Source organism: Syngnathus acus, chromosome 11 (assembly GCF_901709675.1).
Source record: "Syngnathus acus chromosome 11, fSynAcu1.2, whole genome shotgun sequence".
Taxonomy (NCBI): domain Eukaryota; kingdom Metazoa; phylum Chordata; class Actinopteri; order Syngnathiformes; family Syngnathidae; genus Syngnathus; species Syngnathus acus.
The window spans coordinates 3,392,180-3,404,530 of record NC_051096.1 but is presented as its reverse complement, the minus strand read 5'-3'; the positions used below and the strand labels follow the sequence as shown (position 1 = coordinate 3,404,530).

The 12,351-nt window shown below is 42.5% G+C and overlaps 1 protein-coding gene and 2 long non-coding RNA genes across 4 annotated transcripts; 1 reads left to right on the top strand and 2 right to left on the bottom strand.

The window, feature by feature from the left end:
* The first annotated feature begins 234 nt into the window (after window positions 1–234).
* LOC119130469 lies at window positions 235–2,595 on the top strand. Its single transcript, XR_005099430.1, has 2 exons — window positions 235–696; window positions 2,319–2,595. It is a non-coding gene; the product is annotated as an uncharacterized LOC119130469 (long non-coding RNA).
* Window positions 2,279–2,743, bottom strand: LOC119130474. Its single transcript, XR_005099434.1, has 2 exons — window positions 2,514–2,743; window positions 2,279–2,425 (listed from the first exon to the last, which is right to left on the bottom strand). It is a non-coding gene; the product is annotated as an uncharacterized LOC119130474 (long non-coding RNA).
* Window positions 2,744–3,617: 874 nt separating this feature from the next.
* LOC119130376 (fibrinogen C domain-containing protein 1-like) lies at window positions 3,618–5,354 on the bottom strand. 2 transcript variants are annotated; one of them, XR_005099396.1, is made up of 5 exons: window positions 5,228–5,354; window positions 4,982–5,078; window positions 4,724–4,903; window positions 4,322–4,648; window positions 3,618–4,188 (listed from the first exon to the last, which is right to left on the bottom strand). XR_005099396.1 is itself a non-coding variant. In XM_037264215.1 (4 exons), the coding sequence occupies exons 1-4, from the start codon at window positions 5,351–5,353 to the stop codon at window positions 4,398–4,400; spliced, it is 654 nt and encodes a 217-aa protein (XP_037120110.1). In that variant the 5' UTR covers window position 5,354; the 3' UTR covers window positions 4,068–4,397. The 2 variants fall into 2 exon arrangements, 1 of the variants encoding a protein (XP_037120110.1); XM_037264215.1 differs by having other exon boundaries at window positions 4,068–4,648.
* Window positions 5,355–12,351: the final 6,997 nt, after the last annotated feature.

The following is a 12,351-nucleotide window of genomic DNA, read 5'->3' as shown; positions in this document are numbered from 1 at the left end:
ACTGTTCAACGACAATTAAAATAAGTCCAAAATTTGAAACAGACTTAAGCGAGTTAACTTTATTATTGTAGTTTATTTTTATTCACAGCAAGTGACAACAACAATTAGATTGAATTTGTGCAACTCTGCAAGGAAGAATGGGCAACTGTGACCCAATAGAGGTGTGCAAGGTGACTATTATTAAAAGGGTCTCTTGAAACTACTTCTTATTTTCTACTCATGAGAGACAAATATTAAAGTTTGAAACTTAATATCTGCTGCGTCAGTGACAAGTCAAAACAAGGAATCTTGGCAAGAACGCGTTTGGTTCTATTTGAATTGAGCCTTCTCGGTTACCGTAGGCACGCCAGTTCACCGTGCAGCAAGCTCTACCGGTGAGTACTAACTGTTTTGAATAAGTATTGCAAACAATTTAATGCTCTCTATTTTCCGTTTACATGTAAATATGCAGGAGCATCATTATGAGACGAGCTCCTCGAGTTCGTTTGTTGCTCGCTAGCTAGCTATCGTAGAACAATATCAACAAAGGTGGCTTGGCTTGTCAGCGACCCCGCCCACAACTGGCACTCGGCTGTCGATCAAACGTTAATCAAGGAAAAATCGTTTGTCCTGCACGTTGTTTTGTGTTTTCCACGCAAAAGATGATGGAGGCTCCACGTCGGCTGCTGATCGTCTACTTGGACATATTTTCGAAAGGTACTGCATGTTGTGTTTCCTTCTTTTTTATTTGGAGTATATTATCCCTTCGGTGACTAGAGAAGATCATCAACAAGTCTAATGAGACGTAATATTTTTTTGTAGAGATGATATAAAGTTTTTTTCCGTGTATAATACGCAAAATTTAACTAATTTATTGTCCTAAAATCTGGGGTGCGCATTATACATGGGTACAATTTATTTTACTTTTTTTTTTTTTTAATTATTATTATTTTATTTATTTTTTTAAGAAAATCATGGTACTGGTACGAGTATTGATTTATGTATTGTTCTCTTCTTGTCATGTTGTGAAAGAATGTGGGTTGAATAAATACCGAAAGAACAATAGTGTGTTTGTACTGTGCTCTGGTCATTTCGTCAAAGAAGGGATAATAGTCCTCTTCTCTTCTTGACTGACAATGAATGTGATAGTTTAATACAATCAGCAAAATTACAGGTAATATTTTTTACTATTAAAAATATTATATTTTACAAGTATTATACATGGGGGCGCATTATACACGGAAAAAAACGGTAATTCGTGCTTTGAGTTATTTGACGGTTTCCAGGTGAATTAGGTAGTGGGTAACATCAGTGGGCCATTAGTTTCAGAAGTTGTGGTCAAAAGACATAGCAATAAGTGGAGTGAGTGCAGTACAACATGTTTACCGCAGAGGGCGCCAATGCTCTCTAGTTGAGTATTCTATTACTGTTTCGGTCCTTTCATAGTTTGTGATATTCGATGTTAAATAAAGTGTTAAAAATAGAAGAGTGTATTATTAAAGCTGCCAAGGAAATAGTTAAACAAAAAGAACATTTGGCACGTAAATTGTTAGTTTTTGTTCCATGAGAGATGTGATGTCTGACTGGACCAAAACCTAAGTGCTAGGTACTGCACAAGTTCATCATCAAACACCTCTAAACATGTTTTGAATGACATTGATGCAAACAAAGTTAGTCAGAAATATACATTTGATGAATATTTAACTAACTTGGTTTGCATCAGTGTCATTGAAAAACCCAACCAAAAGTGTTAGGAAGTTTATGCAATCCCTGGCACTTTCCATTTCACATGACTCCTGTCACTTTGAGTCATGTGAGAGGGTGAGTAACAGTCAAAGACTCGTGTTAATGGCAGTGACAGAAGGGCAATGCTCACCTCAAGACTGAAAACTGCCTTAAAAAAAACCTGTGCCACTTTGCCCGCCTCCTACCTCTACCCAAATTCAGTCTGACCAATCACAGCGCTGCTAGAATTTGCATAACCACGCAAATTGCTGCAGATTGAAGATACCACGCCCACTTTTCATCCCACAAATCACAGGACCCTTTATTTGCATAGCCACGCCTCCTTTTCAACCAATCTCTGATTTTTATTCTCATTGTCCCACCCCTTTCCTGAGCCCTTCAGCTTTGACCCACCTCATTTAAAAAAAAAAATTCTGGGGAAAAAAAAATCCCCGTAAAAATTTTGAAAAGAAATTAGGGAAAAAAAACCCGGGGGGAAAAAAATCAGGGAAATGTGTTTTTTTTTGTTTTTTAAATTATGATATTTTTAAAGTTGAGAATGAAGAGTTAAGAGTTCAAGTGTTCTTTGTAATCAAACTTTATTTCTTTTGCAGAGTAAACATTTATAAAACAGATGTTGGATGGTCGTCTGCTCGGTGCCGAGTGGTGGGCCGGTGGGACGAGTGGTGGGCCGGTGGGACGAGTGGGACCAGTGATGAGTCTGTCCCTGGACCTAAGACAAAAACATCTGCAAGTCAAAAGTCAAGTCAACATTTGGTGCAGAAAAAGGTTTTGGGTATGAAACTTACCAGTGTGAAAGATGTTCATAACACCAAGTGTTGAGAGCTGCATGACCAGGAAGCTGAACTTGTTCCTTGCAACCTGTCAGAATATATATATATATATATATATATATATATATATATATATATATATATATATATATATATACGCACAGTCAGCTGCCGATCGCCGCGACATTATTTTATTGTATTGTTTTTTTCAGCATAAAATGGTCAAGAATGTTTATAGTTTGAAAAAAAAAAGTTTTTTAATTTCAGGCAAAGTGATGCACATTGAATCGGTTCTTACAGACTGAAAAACAATGTTATTAATAGTTATTCTTGATTGTAAGTTGATCTTTCTTTTTATATAGTTTTTGTTTTCTTTAATGTTAATAACATGGGGGGGGCAAAATGTTTTCTTCTCCCTGGGGGGGGCATCTCAGAAAATGATTGAGAAGCACCGGTCTAACAGAAAATGTACACATTACTGTTTCTCCCACTTCAGTGTTCAAAAAATATCATTCAACCGAATCCATTGAGAGTTCATTTAAAAAATGTGCCTTTTGTTTTTAAATTTAGCAGCAAAAAAAATTCAACCTCCGAATTTTGTTCGACAACAAAAACAAAAAAACATATAGAATTTTTTGTTCGAATTCCGATTCGCTCCACATCGTAAAATGTACGTGGGAGAAAAAAAAACAATCATCAAATCAAAGGATTATCAAGAGAAAGTTTAATGGATAAGGGAAAAAAGTGACACATCTCAATTGTTCGCACAAACGACGACAATTCCACTCGCCATTTCTCATTCAAGCGAGAATGATGCCGTCACAAACCTCTTTGGATTATAAAACTCAACCTTCCTAAAGGGAGGGGACAAAAAGGAGACTGAGGGTATAAATTGCTGGAATGAGTGGAGTAATCAGTTGGCCTCGTTCCCAAAATCCAAATTTTGGTTCCAGAAAAGAAAAGAAAATGCAACTTAACTACTAAAACACTTCAAAGATATTCAACACAACATAACTAAACGATGATTACGGGGACCCTTACTTTAACAGTCCTTACTCACGTGAGAATACATTCATGTATGACTAAAACATCCATATTGAATACATGTTGATGATCCATCCATCCAACCAACCTTGTGACATCAACAGCAATCAACCATGTTTGAAAATATTCAACGGAAATGACGCAAAAAGGAAGAAAATGAAACCTAACTCAATATTCAACGCAACCTAACTAAACAATGGTTATGGGTGGGTACCCTTACTTTAACAGATGTCATTGGAATGCTTCAGCTGTTAGTTATTTCATGGCAAAGCAAGAGAATGTCAAATGTACCCTTACTTTAACCCATGTCATTGTAAAACACAACTTCATCGAACACTCACTAACTAAACACATAATCAATCGTAGCTAACCTATGCTTATGGACACTCCTTATGTTAACAGATGGAAGGGATTTTATGAAAGCAAAGCAAAACATCCTAAAATGATCCAAAAGTGAGTGAGTGTGTGTGTGTGTGTGTGTGTGTGTACTTCAAAACAGATCGTGTTTCCCGAGTCAATAACTTCGACTAATCTAACGACGGATTTACCATGTCACGTCAGTCTAAATTTGGCACCGTCTGCTGGTGAAATTTGGAACTGCAACAGCGCCGAACTGCTTTTTAATAAGACTTCATTTTGAGGAACTAACTTCCAACTAACCGTTTGTCAGGTCTCTCTCGTGTCAAGCTCCTGGTGAAATTCGGAATTGCACTTGAGCCCATTTGCCCGGGCCAAATCCGACACACATTTGCGCACCGCCATTTTACTTGACGAGCGCTGCGCAAATGGGTGACGTCGGGCAGCACCCACGTGATCCCACGGGGATGCCGTTCCCAGGCTCCGCCGGCTGACCGCTCACTTTCTGGGCCGGATCTTAATCTCCACGAATCTCAGGCAGGCATACCGTGTTGGCCCCAAATCATACCAGACTGCATTGGTTTCGTCGCAGGTGCCGGTTGCCTTGTACAGCGCGTTCAGGTTGCAGTTGGCACAGCTGAAATACCACCAAGCGCCCTTCCGGTCATTGGCGCAATTGTCACCAGTCCTGTCTTGGTCGCGGTCTTTGGTGCTGAACTTCATCCCAGAATGGTAGGCGAATCTATCGCCTGCAAAGCATACAAATTTGCTTTTGAGCACACGCAGGCTCTCGAGTGTGCCCCCCCCCCGGCGGGAGTCGCTACCTGCGTTTCCAGAGTAGCCGCTCACAAGCAGCGGGTAGCCATCCTTTTCGGGGTCCAGCGAGTTCCGGCCCACCGAGAAGTCGTCGTAGAGAGCGTAGTAATTGCGGCCGTCGAATATGGTGAAGTCGATCCGCAACTGGTAAGCGCCCGAGGCCGTCAGAGCGTGGATGTTTTGCAGGCCTGCAAACACGCAAAGGCGGCGGCGTCACGTCACGCAAACCACAAAGGCTTGACAAGAAGGATGTGTTTGTTTCAGACCGAGCCAGTGCTCTCCGGCGAGGTCTCCAAAGCCCTTTCGATAGTCGTTCCAACCCCGAAAGAAGTCGACGGAGCCGTCCTTTCTCCTCTGGATCACCTGCAAACACACACGCACACCATCAGCGGAGCAAACGAGCATGACTGGCCAACTGGACGTTCAGCATTGAAGAAAAGTGCCAACTTTATTGGGGAAGGCTTCACGAGGGGAACTTTGGGGTGTTTTTTTGGGGGGGGTCAAGCACTTACGGTCCAGCCTCCCCCGTCCAGGTTCATGTTGCAGTAAGCCTCGAAGCTGTTGGACCCGCTAAAGATGATATAGACTCCACTTTGGGACTTTCCCGCCGCCATAACGTCACTGCAGTCTCTGGGCATGAGACCTGAAGCAAAAAACAAAAAAAAAACATGTGAGAGCGCAAAATAGATGCCCGCTTTAAACAAACTGGACACGCTCGCTCGGTAGCTACCATGCTGCAGGCTGGACAAAGCCAGACTGAAGTTGTGTAACTCCTCTTTCTCTTGTGACAGCTCCTGCGCACCAAGCGTTTGAAAGAACTGAAATGAGATCTCCAACTGGGACACTTTGTTTGCATCTTTCAACAATACTTTTGTTCTTATTCAAAGAAGATAGTAGTTTGTGTGTAAGAGGAAGGAGGGAGGGACGGAGGGAGGGAGGGAGGGAGGGACGTGAAGTCCTGAAATGTCCACATCACCTGAGACAGCAGGCTCTGACTCGCCTCCAGGTCGCTGCGAATCGCGGTGTGACTCGCCTTCAGCTCTGCCAATGCCGTCTGACCTGCCTTCAGCTCTGCCAATGCCGTCTGACCTGCCTCCTGACCTGCCTTCATCCCTGCCAATGCCGTCTGACCTGCCTCCTGACCTGCCTTCAGCTCTGCCAATGCCGTCTGACCTGCCTTCAGCTCTGCCAATGCGGTCTGACCTGCCTTCAGCTCTGCCAATGCGGTCTGCAGCGCCGCCCAGTGGCAGGCTAAATCGGTGCAGTTGTGGTCTGGGATGCTGTTGGGCAAAGTCGCCACCAGCGCGCCCAACTCTTTGACGATGTCCTGAGGCCTTGGAACACATAAAGGGTATACATGAAGCTGCCATCCTGTGTGTGTGTGTGTGGGGGGGGGGGGGGGATTGTGACTTGTGGTGGTCAAGTGTTTGTTCATTGCGTGCGTACCTGTTCAAGTGGAAGAAGACGATGTTTTGGATGACAAGCACGACCAAGAGGAGCGTCGGGACCACCGCCAGAATGGAGCCCCAGCGTATCTGAACAAACTGAGCGCAAACGACGTCACAGACGGCGGCGTCTCTCTCTCTCTCTCTCTCTCTCTCTCTCTCTCTCTCTCCCTCTCCCCCGACGGAGCGAACGACTTGCAAATGCTTTCAACTCGACCAAGCCATTTGTCAAGCGCGTGCGCGTCCATCCGATGCGTACCTTGCGCTTTGGTGGTTCGCCGATCAGCTTCTGGGTGCTTTGGTTCATCTCGAACCACTTGTCATTTGACATCCAACTGTGTTGACTTTTTTGTGCTCTCATTCTATTCTTACTTTCTACGTATGAATGTCCCCAGCTGTACGTGTTGTTTGTTCTGCGTCTAATGCCGTATTTTGTGTTTAGCCAAGTGACGTGAAGTTTTGTTTCCACTTGACGTTGGTTTCGACCTTGTTTGCGGCAACGAGATGGGACAGCTCTGGGGTCGGTCGGTGAATTATTGACAATATTTCATTGATTGGTTGATCTATCTATCCATTCATTCATCTATTTATTTTTCTATTGATTCATTCCTGTTTTTCTTCATTTATTTGTTTCCCGACACCGTGAGTTCGATTCCCACGTTTGACGGTGTGAATGTGTGTGAGTGACCAAAACCAAAAAGCGCATGTGTGTGAGTGTGCAAGGAACAATAAAGAGGAGCAATACCAAACGCCACCATGGTGTGGTGTCTTGTCTCCGATTAGATGGAGATTGAAACGGCAAACCCAACATACTGAAACACAAAAAAAGACAAGAGCTCTAAAGCTGAGGAGAATGCCAGCCAAGGCAAAGCCATGTAACGTCGCGAGCCCGGCGCTATTTCAGAAAAAAGGATGCAACTCCAAACGGCAGACTTTGTCGTCGAGTAATCATAACAATACATTTGATTGATAAGGCGCCTTTCAAAGCACTCAAGGTCGCCGTACAGACATAAAATAGTATTTAAAAAAAAAATGACTGGAGTAGCGTGATGGATAAGCTGACTCACGTCTCTGACTGGCCGACGGTCACAGGCAAAGATGCTCCTCCGGACACGCCGTCGTCAGTGGTCGCGGAACGGTCCTAAATCCAGATGAGGGACAAAGGTGTGAATTTAAATGGCGGAAGTTAGTCAATTTGCAGTCTTGTACGCTGTTATTAAAGATGTTGTCATAGTAAAAGACTCCTGAAGACATATTTACAGTATTGTTACAAAAAGTTGTTGTAATAATAAAAGAGTCCTCAACAGGATGTAAACTTCTGCTATGGTCAATTGTGACCACTAGAGGTCCCTGGTTAACCAAGGTTAACAACGGAACGTCGCATCTCCGTATGTTACACACGCACGCACACACTAACCGTTATACGTTACACGTGCTTATAGATAATAAATGAAGTTGGAAACCACATATAATGTATGTCAAATCAAAAATTCCAAAATCACTAGCAGTATCATATAAAGTAAAATACCTTATAAATCAGTCATTATATTCCTTGTACTGCTCCTTCATACTCCCATACATTATTTACTGTGTGGAGGTGTGGGGCAATACATACAAAGCAAACACAGATCCAATCTTTATTCTTCCAAAAGAAAAAGCAATACGACTTGTAAATAATGCTGATTATAGAAAACCATCTAACCCTCTCTTTATTAAACTGAACTCACTGAAACACAACAACCTAGTCGACTTTAAAACCATCCAACTCATGTACAAAATAAAAAATAATCAATTGCCAAACAGTATCCAGAGGTTGTTTGAGTGGAGGGAAAGTACCTATTATTTAAGAGGAACACATATGTTTAAAAGAGATTTGGTGAGGACAAACTTAAAGTTACATTGTATCACAGTGTGGAATTATGGAACACCAGCAGTGAAGAACTAAAGAACTGTAGTACCTTACCTAAGTCTAAAAAAAATGTATAAGGACAAAATATTGACGGGATACCGTAATATGCTGTGAAGTTGTTTAAGTTGCTTTTGTATTTATTTTGTATTTATTTATTTTATATATTTGACGATGGTCCAATCTTGACAGAATCAAAGACATATGTAGTTACACGGGGTAGAGTCAGATAAGCTTCGGCTTCCTTCTACTCCCTTTTGAACAAATATGAATTTACTACAAAGGGAAAATTATAATGCAATATAATTTTTTCTTTTTTTATGTTCTATTGTACTATGGAGTTATCATTTTCTGTATTTTTTACTTTTTTCTTGTATTTCTTTTAATGTTCGAAATTAACAAACAAAAAAACTCCAACGTTGCACTAACGTATGTACGTTGGTGACTAATATTTACATTTTCAATATTGATACAATATTCTCTGCATGTTGTTTATACTATTATTGTATGATTTACATGTATGAAACAATTTTTGAATGTTCTAATCATAAAATATCCACTTAAATTTCTTCATGTACATTGATTGACACGCAGAATAAATGTACGGTTGAGAGGGTGCGGTCATGCAATGGCGGCCCTACCACTAGGCAGACTAGGCCATTTCCTGCAACCACCCCAAAAAGATCTCTTTTTTAATGATTATTTTCTTTCAAAGTTGTTCTAACTCATATCAATGCATATTTGGATATAAAGGATCAAATAAAACGGAGGGTGCCTTTTCTGAATGATATCAAAATATACATTGATATGAGTTCGAACAACTTAGAAAGAAAATGATAAACGCACGCATGCACAGTAAATTATGCAATTACAACCTGCATGGTCTGAAGCTCCATCTCTCCTTTGCAGTCGGGTCAGCGTGTTGACGGTGGTTGGGCAGCAGAGGAAAGCTGGCAGTGTGCTTAACAAAAGCAAAATGACACACACGCACCTTGAATGAAACCAAGGCGGCCTGGGCGTCACTGAGCTGGAAACATTTGGCATCAACAGCACCTGGTCAGAAAAATGTCTTCAAGATAAGGGAGTTTTAAGAGAAACGAAACCTTCTCGCACACGCATGCACGCACTCATGCACGCGCACACACGGTGCTCAAAATTCCAATTGACGGCAAGGAAACGTTGCGCCGCTGAATGACCTTAAATGGAACGGCCTGAGCGTCACTTTACTGGAAATGATGGAAGAGGCGGACGAGAGAAGACGAAACTTTACTTCCAGACACACCGATACTTATTACGGAACATTTTGTTCTCAACTTGATACTTTTCTTGTGATGTTGGCAAAATAGTTTGTTGCCAATTGATTCCTGGATGCAGGCAAGTGCCACGTCGAAGTGAGCCGGACAGTCATTTCGGTGCTCTCGTGCATGAGTGAGTGTAATGTCACTGAAGAAGGAAGAAGAATTTTCTTTCATGAGATAGATAATCGTCTAAATTCAGTCCACGTGCTGCCTGCCACTTGGCCAGGCAAGCTTGTTTTTTTACTCAAGTGCAGCCCACGTCAAAAGAGCATACGAATTAGCCCGTGTTGTGCCCTAAGCCCCTAAGCCTGGCTCTTTACCATTTTCCTCTGCGGTTGGTCTTTTGAAAAACATATTTGTGAGCTTTGCGCACTCGGCAGCATCATCCTGTAAAGCAGGGGTGTCCAAACGTTTTGCAAGGAAGGCCAGATTTAATAAAGTGAAGGGGCCCGGGGGCCAATAGTCTTTTCCGACATTTTTTAACGACAAACATTTCATGCAAATACACACTGTTATAAAACAGATTTCATTGTCACAATTGTCTTTATTTTTCAAATGACAAAATAACCAAATATAAGCCATGCTCGTATTCTATGCAGTCAAAGCTCCAAAACAAACTGACTTGTCAAACCTCGGTTTTCGAAAGTCCCGGTTCTCGACCAAATCGGAATTCGAACACAAAATTCGAGATGGGTTTTTTTTTTTTTTTTTTTGCTTCGGTTGTCGAACAAAATTCGGAGGTCGAACCTCGCGAGATGAGCCGGGAGGACCCGAGAAAACCCGACCGCGCGGCCCGGACGCCGACTGACTCTTCAAGATTCAAGAGTTTTGATTCGCTGTGTTTGAGCATGCCAAATAAGGAATTTGACTTCGGTAAATCACAGCCTCCGTTCGTTAGTGCATTTTCGTTACTTTGAGGATTGTATTAAGCAGAGATGGGGACTCGAGTCAGTGACTTGGATTCGAGTCGCTGTTTTGATGACTTGTGACTTGACTTGAAAAAAATGAAAAAACTTGAGACTCGACTTGGACTTGGAAGTTAAAGACTCGGGACTTGACTTGAGACACGATGACTTGAATGACTTCAGTGTTATTTAGTTTATGTTTTCAGTTTGAATATCAAATTAATAATACATTAAAAAAAATAATCTCGATAACACGGTAGGAGCGCAGGCTGAGAATGGCGTTGTCATGATTGGATCACTACCCTGTTAATCAGTCAGTCGTGCCCTCTCTACCTACCGAACGAACGTGTTGATTGGAGAATCACGCCCCTTTATATCAGACATGCGCACACATGTCAGCAGGAGCAGGAACGGTACCGCGAGTCATCACCTTCGGCTGTCGCAATTACTTCAAACTTTGTCCGTCATCTGAAGAGCCATTCTGCCAAGTAAGTGCTTTCCATTTATAGGTGTGTGTATATATAGCTTTAATGCAATTAATATGATGACGAAACTGAATTAAGTAAACATGACTTAATATGGAGCAAGTTAATAAATAAAAACTACACTTGACTTGACCTATTTAAGGACTTGACTTGGACTTGACTTGACCGATTTGAGGACTTGACTTGACTTGCCCAAGAAAAAAAAAAATGACTTGGGACTTACTTGAGACTTGACGGTTAAGACTTGAGACTTACGTGAGACTTGCACATGTGTGACTTGGTCCCATCTCTGGTATTAAGCCCTGATCATGCCTCCAAAGGAAGCAAGTGGGAGCAGTAAAGCCATCTTAAAACACAAAGACGCTCCGAAAGCAATGCAACAGTGAGCGCCCGGCCCGGCCATTTAAATGGTCCGATAATTAGCAAGGTCTGCAGAAGCTGGATAACAATCCTGTTCATTTGAATCAGGTGTGTTGCAGCAGGGAGACCTACCTATAAAACATGCAGGACAGCACCGGCCGGCCCTCGAGGACCGGAATTGCCCACCCCTGCACGACGTGGTGTCTGTTGTCAAGGTTTCTGTCTGTCTGTCTGTCTGTGTGCTCGCCCCTCCCCTCCTGTGTGCCCATGATCATTCTCACCTTCCTCTTGTTACCTGTCGTGTATATAAGTCCTGTCTGCCCCGCCCTCACCCCCCCGTCGGATCATTGCTTTCGTATAATGTCTTCACGTCTTTTGTCTCACGTCTCTGTCGGTCAGTCATCTTGTTGGTTTTGGTTAGGAAGTCATGTTAGTTAAGTCGTGTCAGTTTGCCGAGCCGGTCTTTTGAGTTCTGTCAATAAACCCTGGTCCAAGCTGCACTTGGTCGCCCTGCTCCAGTCCGCTTCCAATCCGTGACACAGCGCGGTGCAGTTGGGCAGTCGGCGACGCGCTATACGGTTGCGCGTTCGGCGGTTTCGCTGCTGCAGTTGCGCGATCGGGCAAAATGAAGCTCCCTGCGCACTGAGGTCCACTTCAATTTTGGAAAGTACATCAGGACTTTCCAAATATTTTCTAAATTTCAGCGACGGCTCTGTCACAATAATGCGACCACCTCGGTGCAGTTGCGCGGTCGGCGACGCGCTCCGGTCGCGCGTTCGGCGGTGCGCTGCAGTTGCGCGATCGGACAAAAATGCGCAAATGAAAAAATGCTTAAAAAAGGCGGGGTTTTTTTTTGTCTTGGAATGGACAATTTTTTTTCCCCATTATTTGTTATGGGAAAAATAGATTCGGAATTCGACCGATTCGCTTCTCGAACCGCCTGGAACGGATTGTGGTCGAAAACCGAGGCTTTACTGTAAGTCGTTATGTTGAGTTACTTTGAAGTTATATATATATTTCGATTTTTTCCTTTCAAACGAAAAACAAATTACCTGTCGCTTTTCCAATTTTTATATATCTGTCTTAGACGTAATATCCAATGGTCAAAGAGTCAGCAATCACCAAAGTTCTGTTTCCAAAGTTGTATGAATTTAAATCTGCTCATCTGTGTGATGCTTTTCAATATTTCAATAAACAATGGCCATTTGAGGAATGGCTCAAAAACACCACTTTCAAT

What these genes read in the sequence shown, in the direction of transcription:
- LOC119130376 (XM_037264215.1), bottom strand. Translation starts at nt 5,353, where the DNA reads ATGCCCAGAGACTGCAGTGACGTTATGGCGGCGGGAAAGTCCCAAAGT. An exon ending in TGGACGGGGGAGGCTGGACC is followed by an intron (nt 5,079 to 5,227) that starts GTAAGTGCTTGA and finishes GTGTGTTTGCAG; the next exon opens with GTGATCCAGAGGAGAAAGGA. An exon ending in CGGCTACTCTGGAAACGCAG is followed by an intron (nt 4,649 to 4,723) that starts GTAGCGACTCCC and finishes TATGCTTTGCAG; the next exon opens with GCGATAGATTCGCCTACCAT.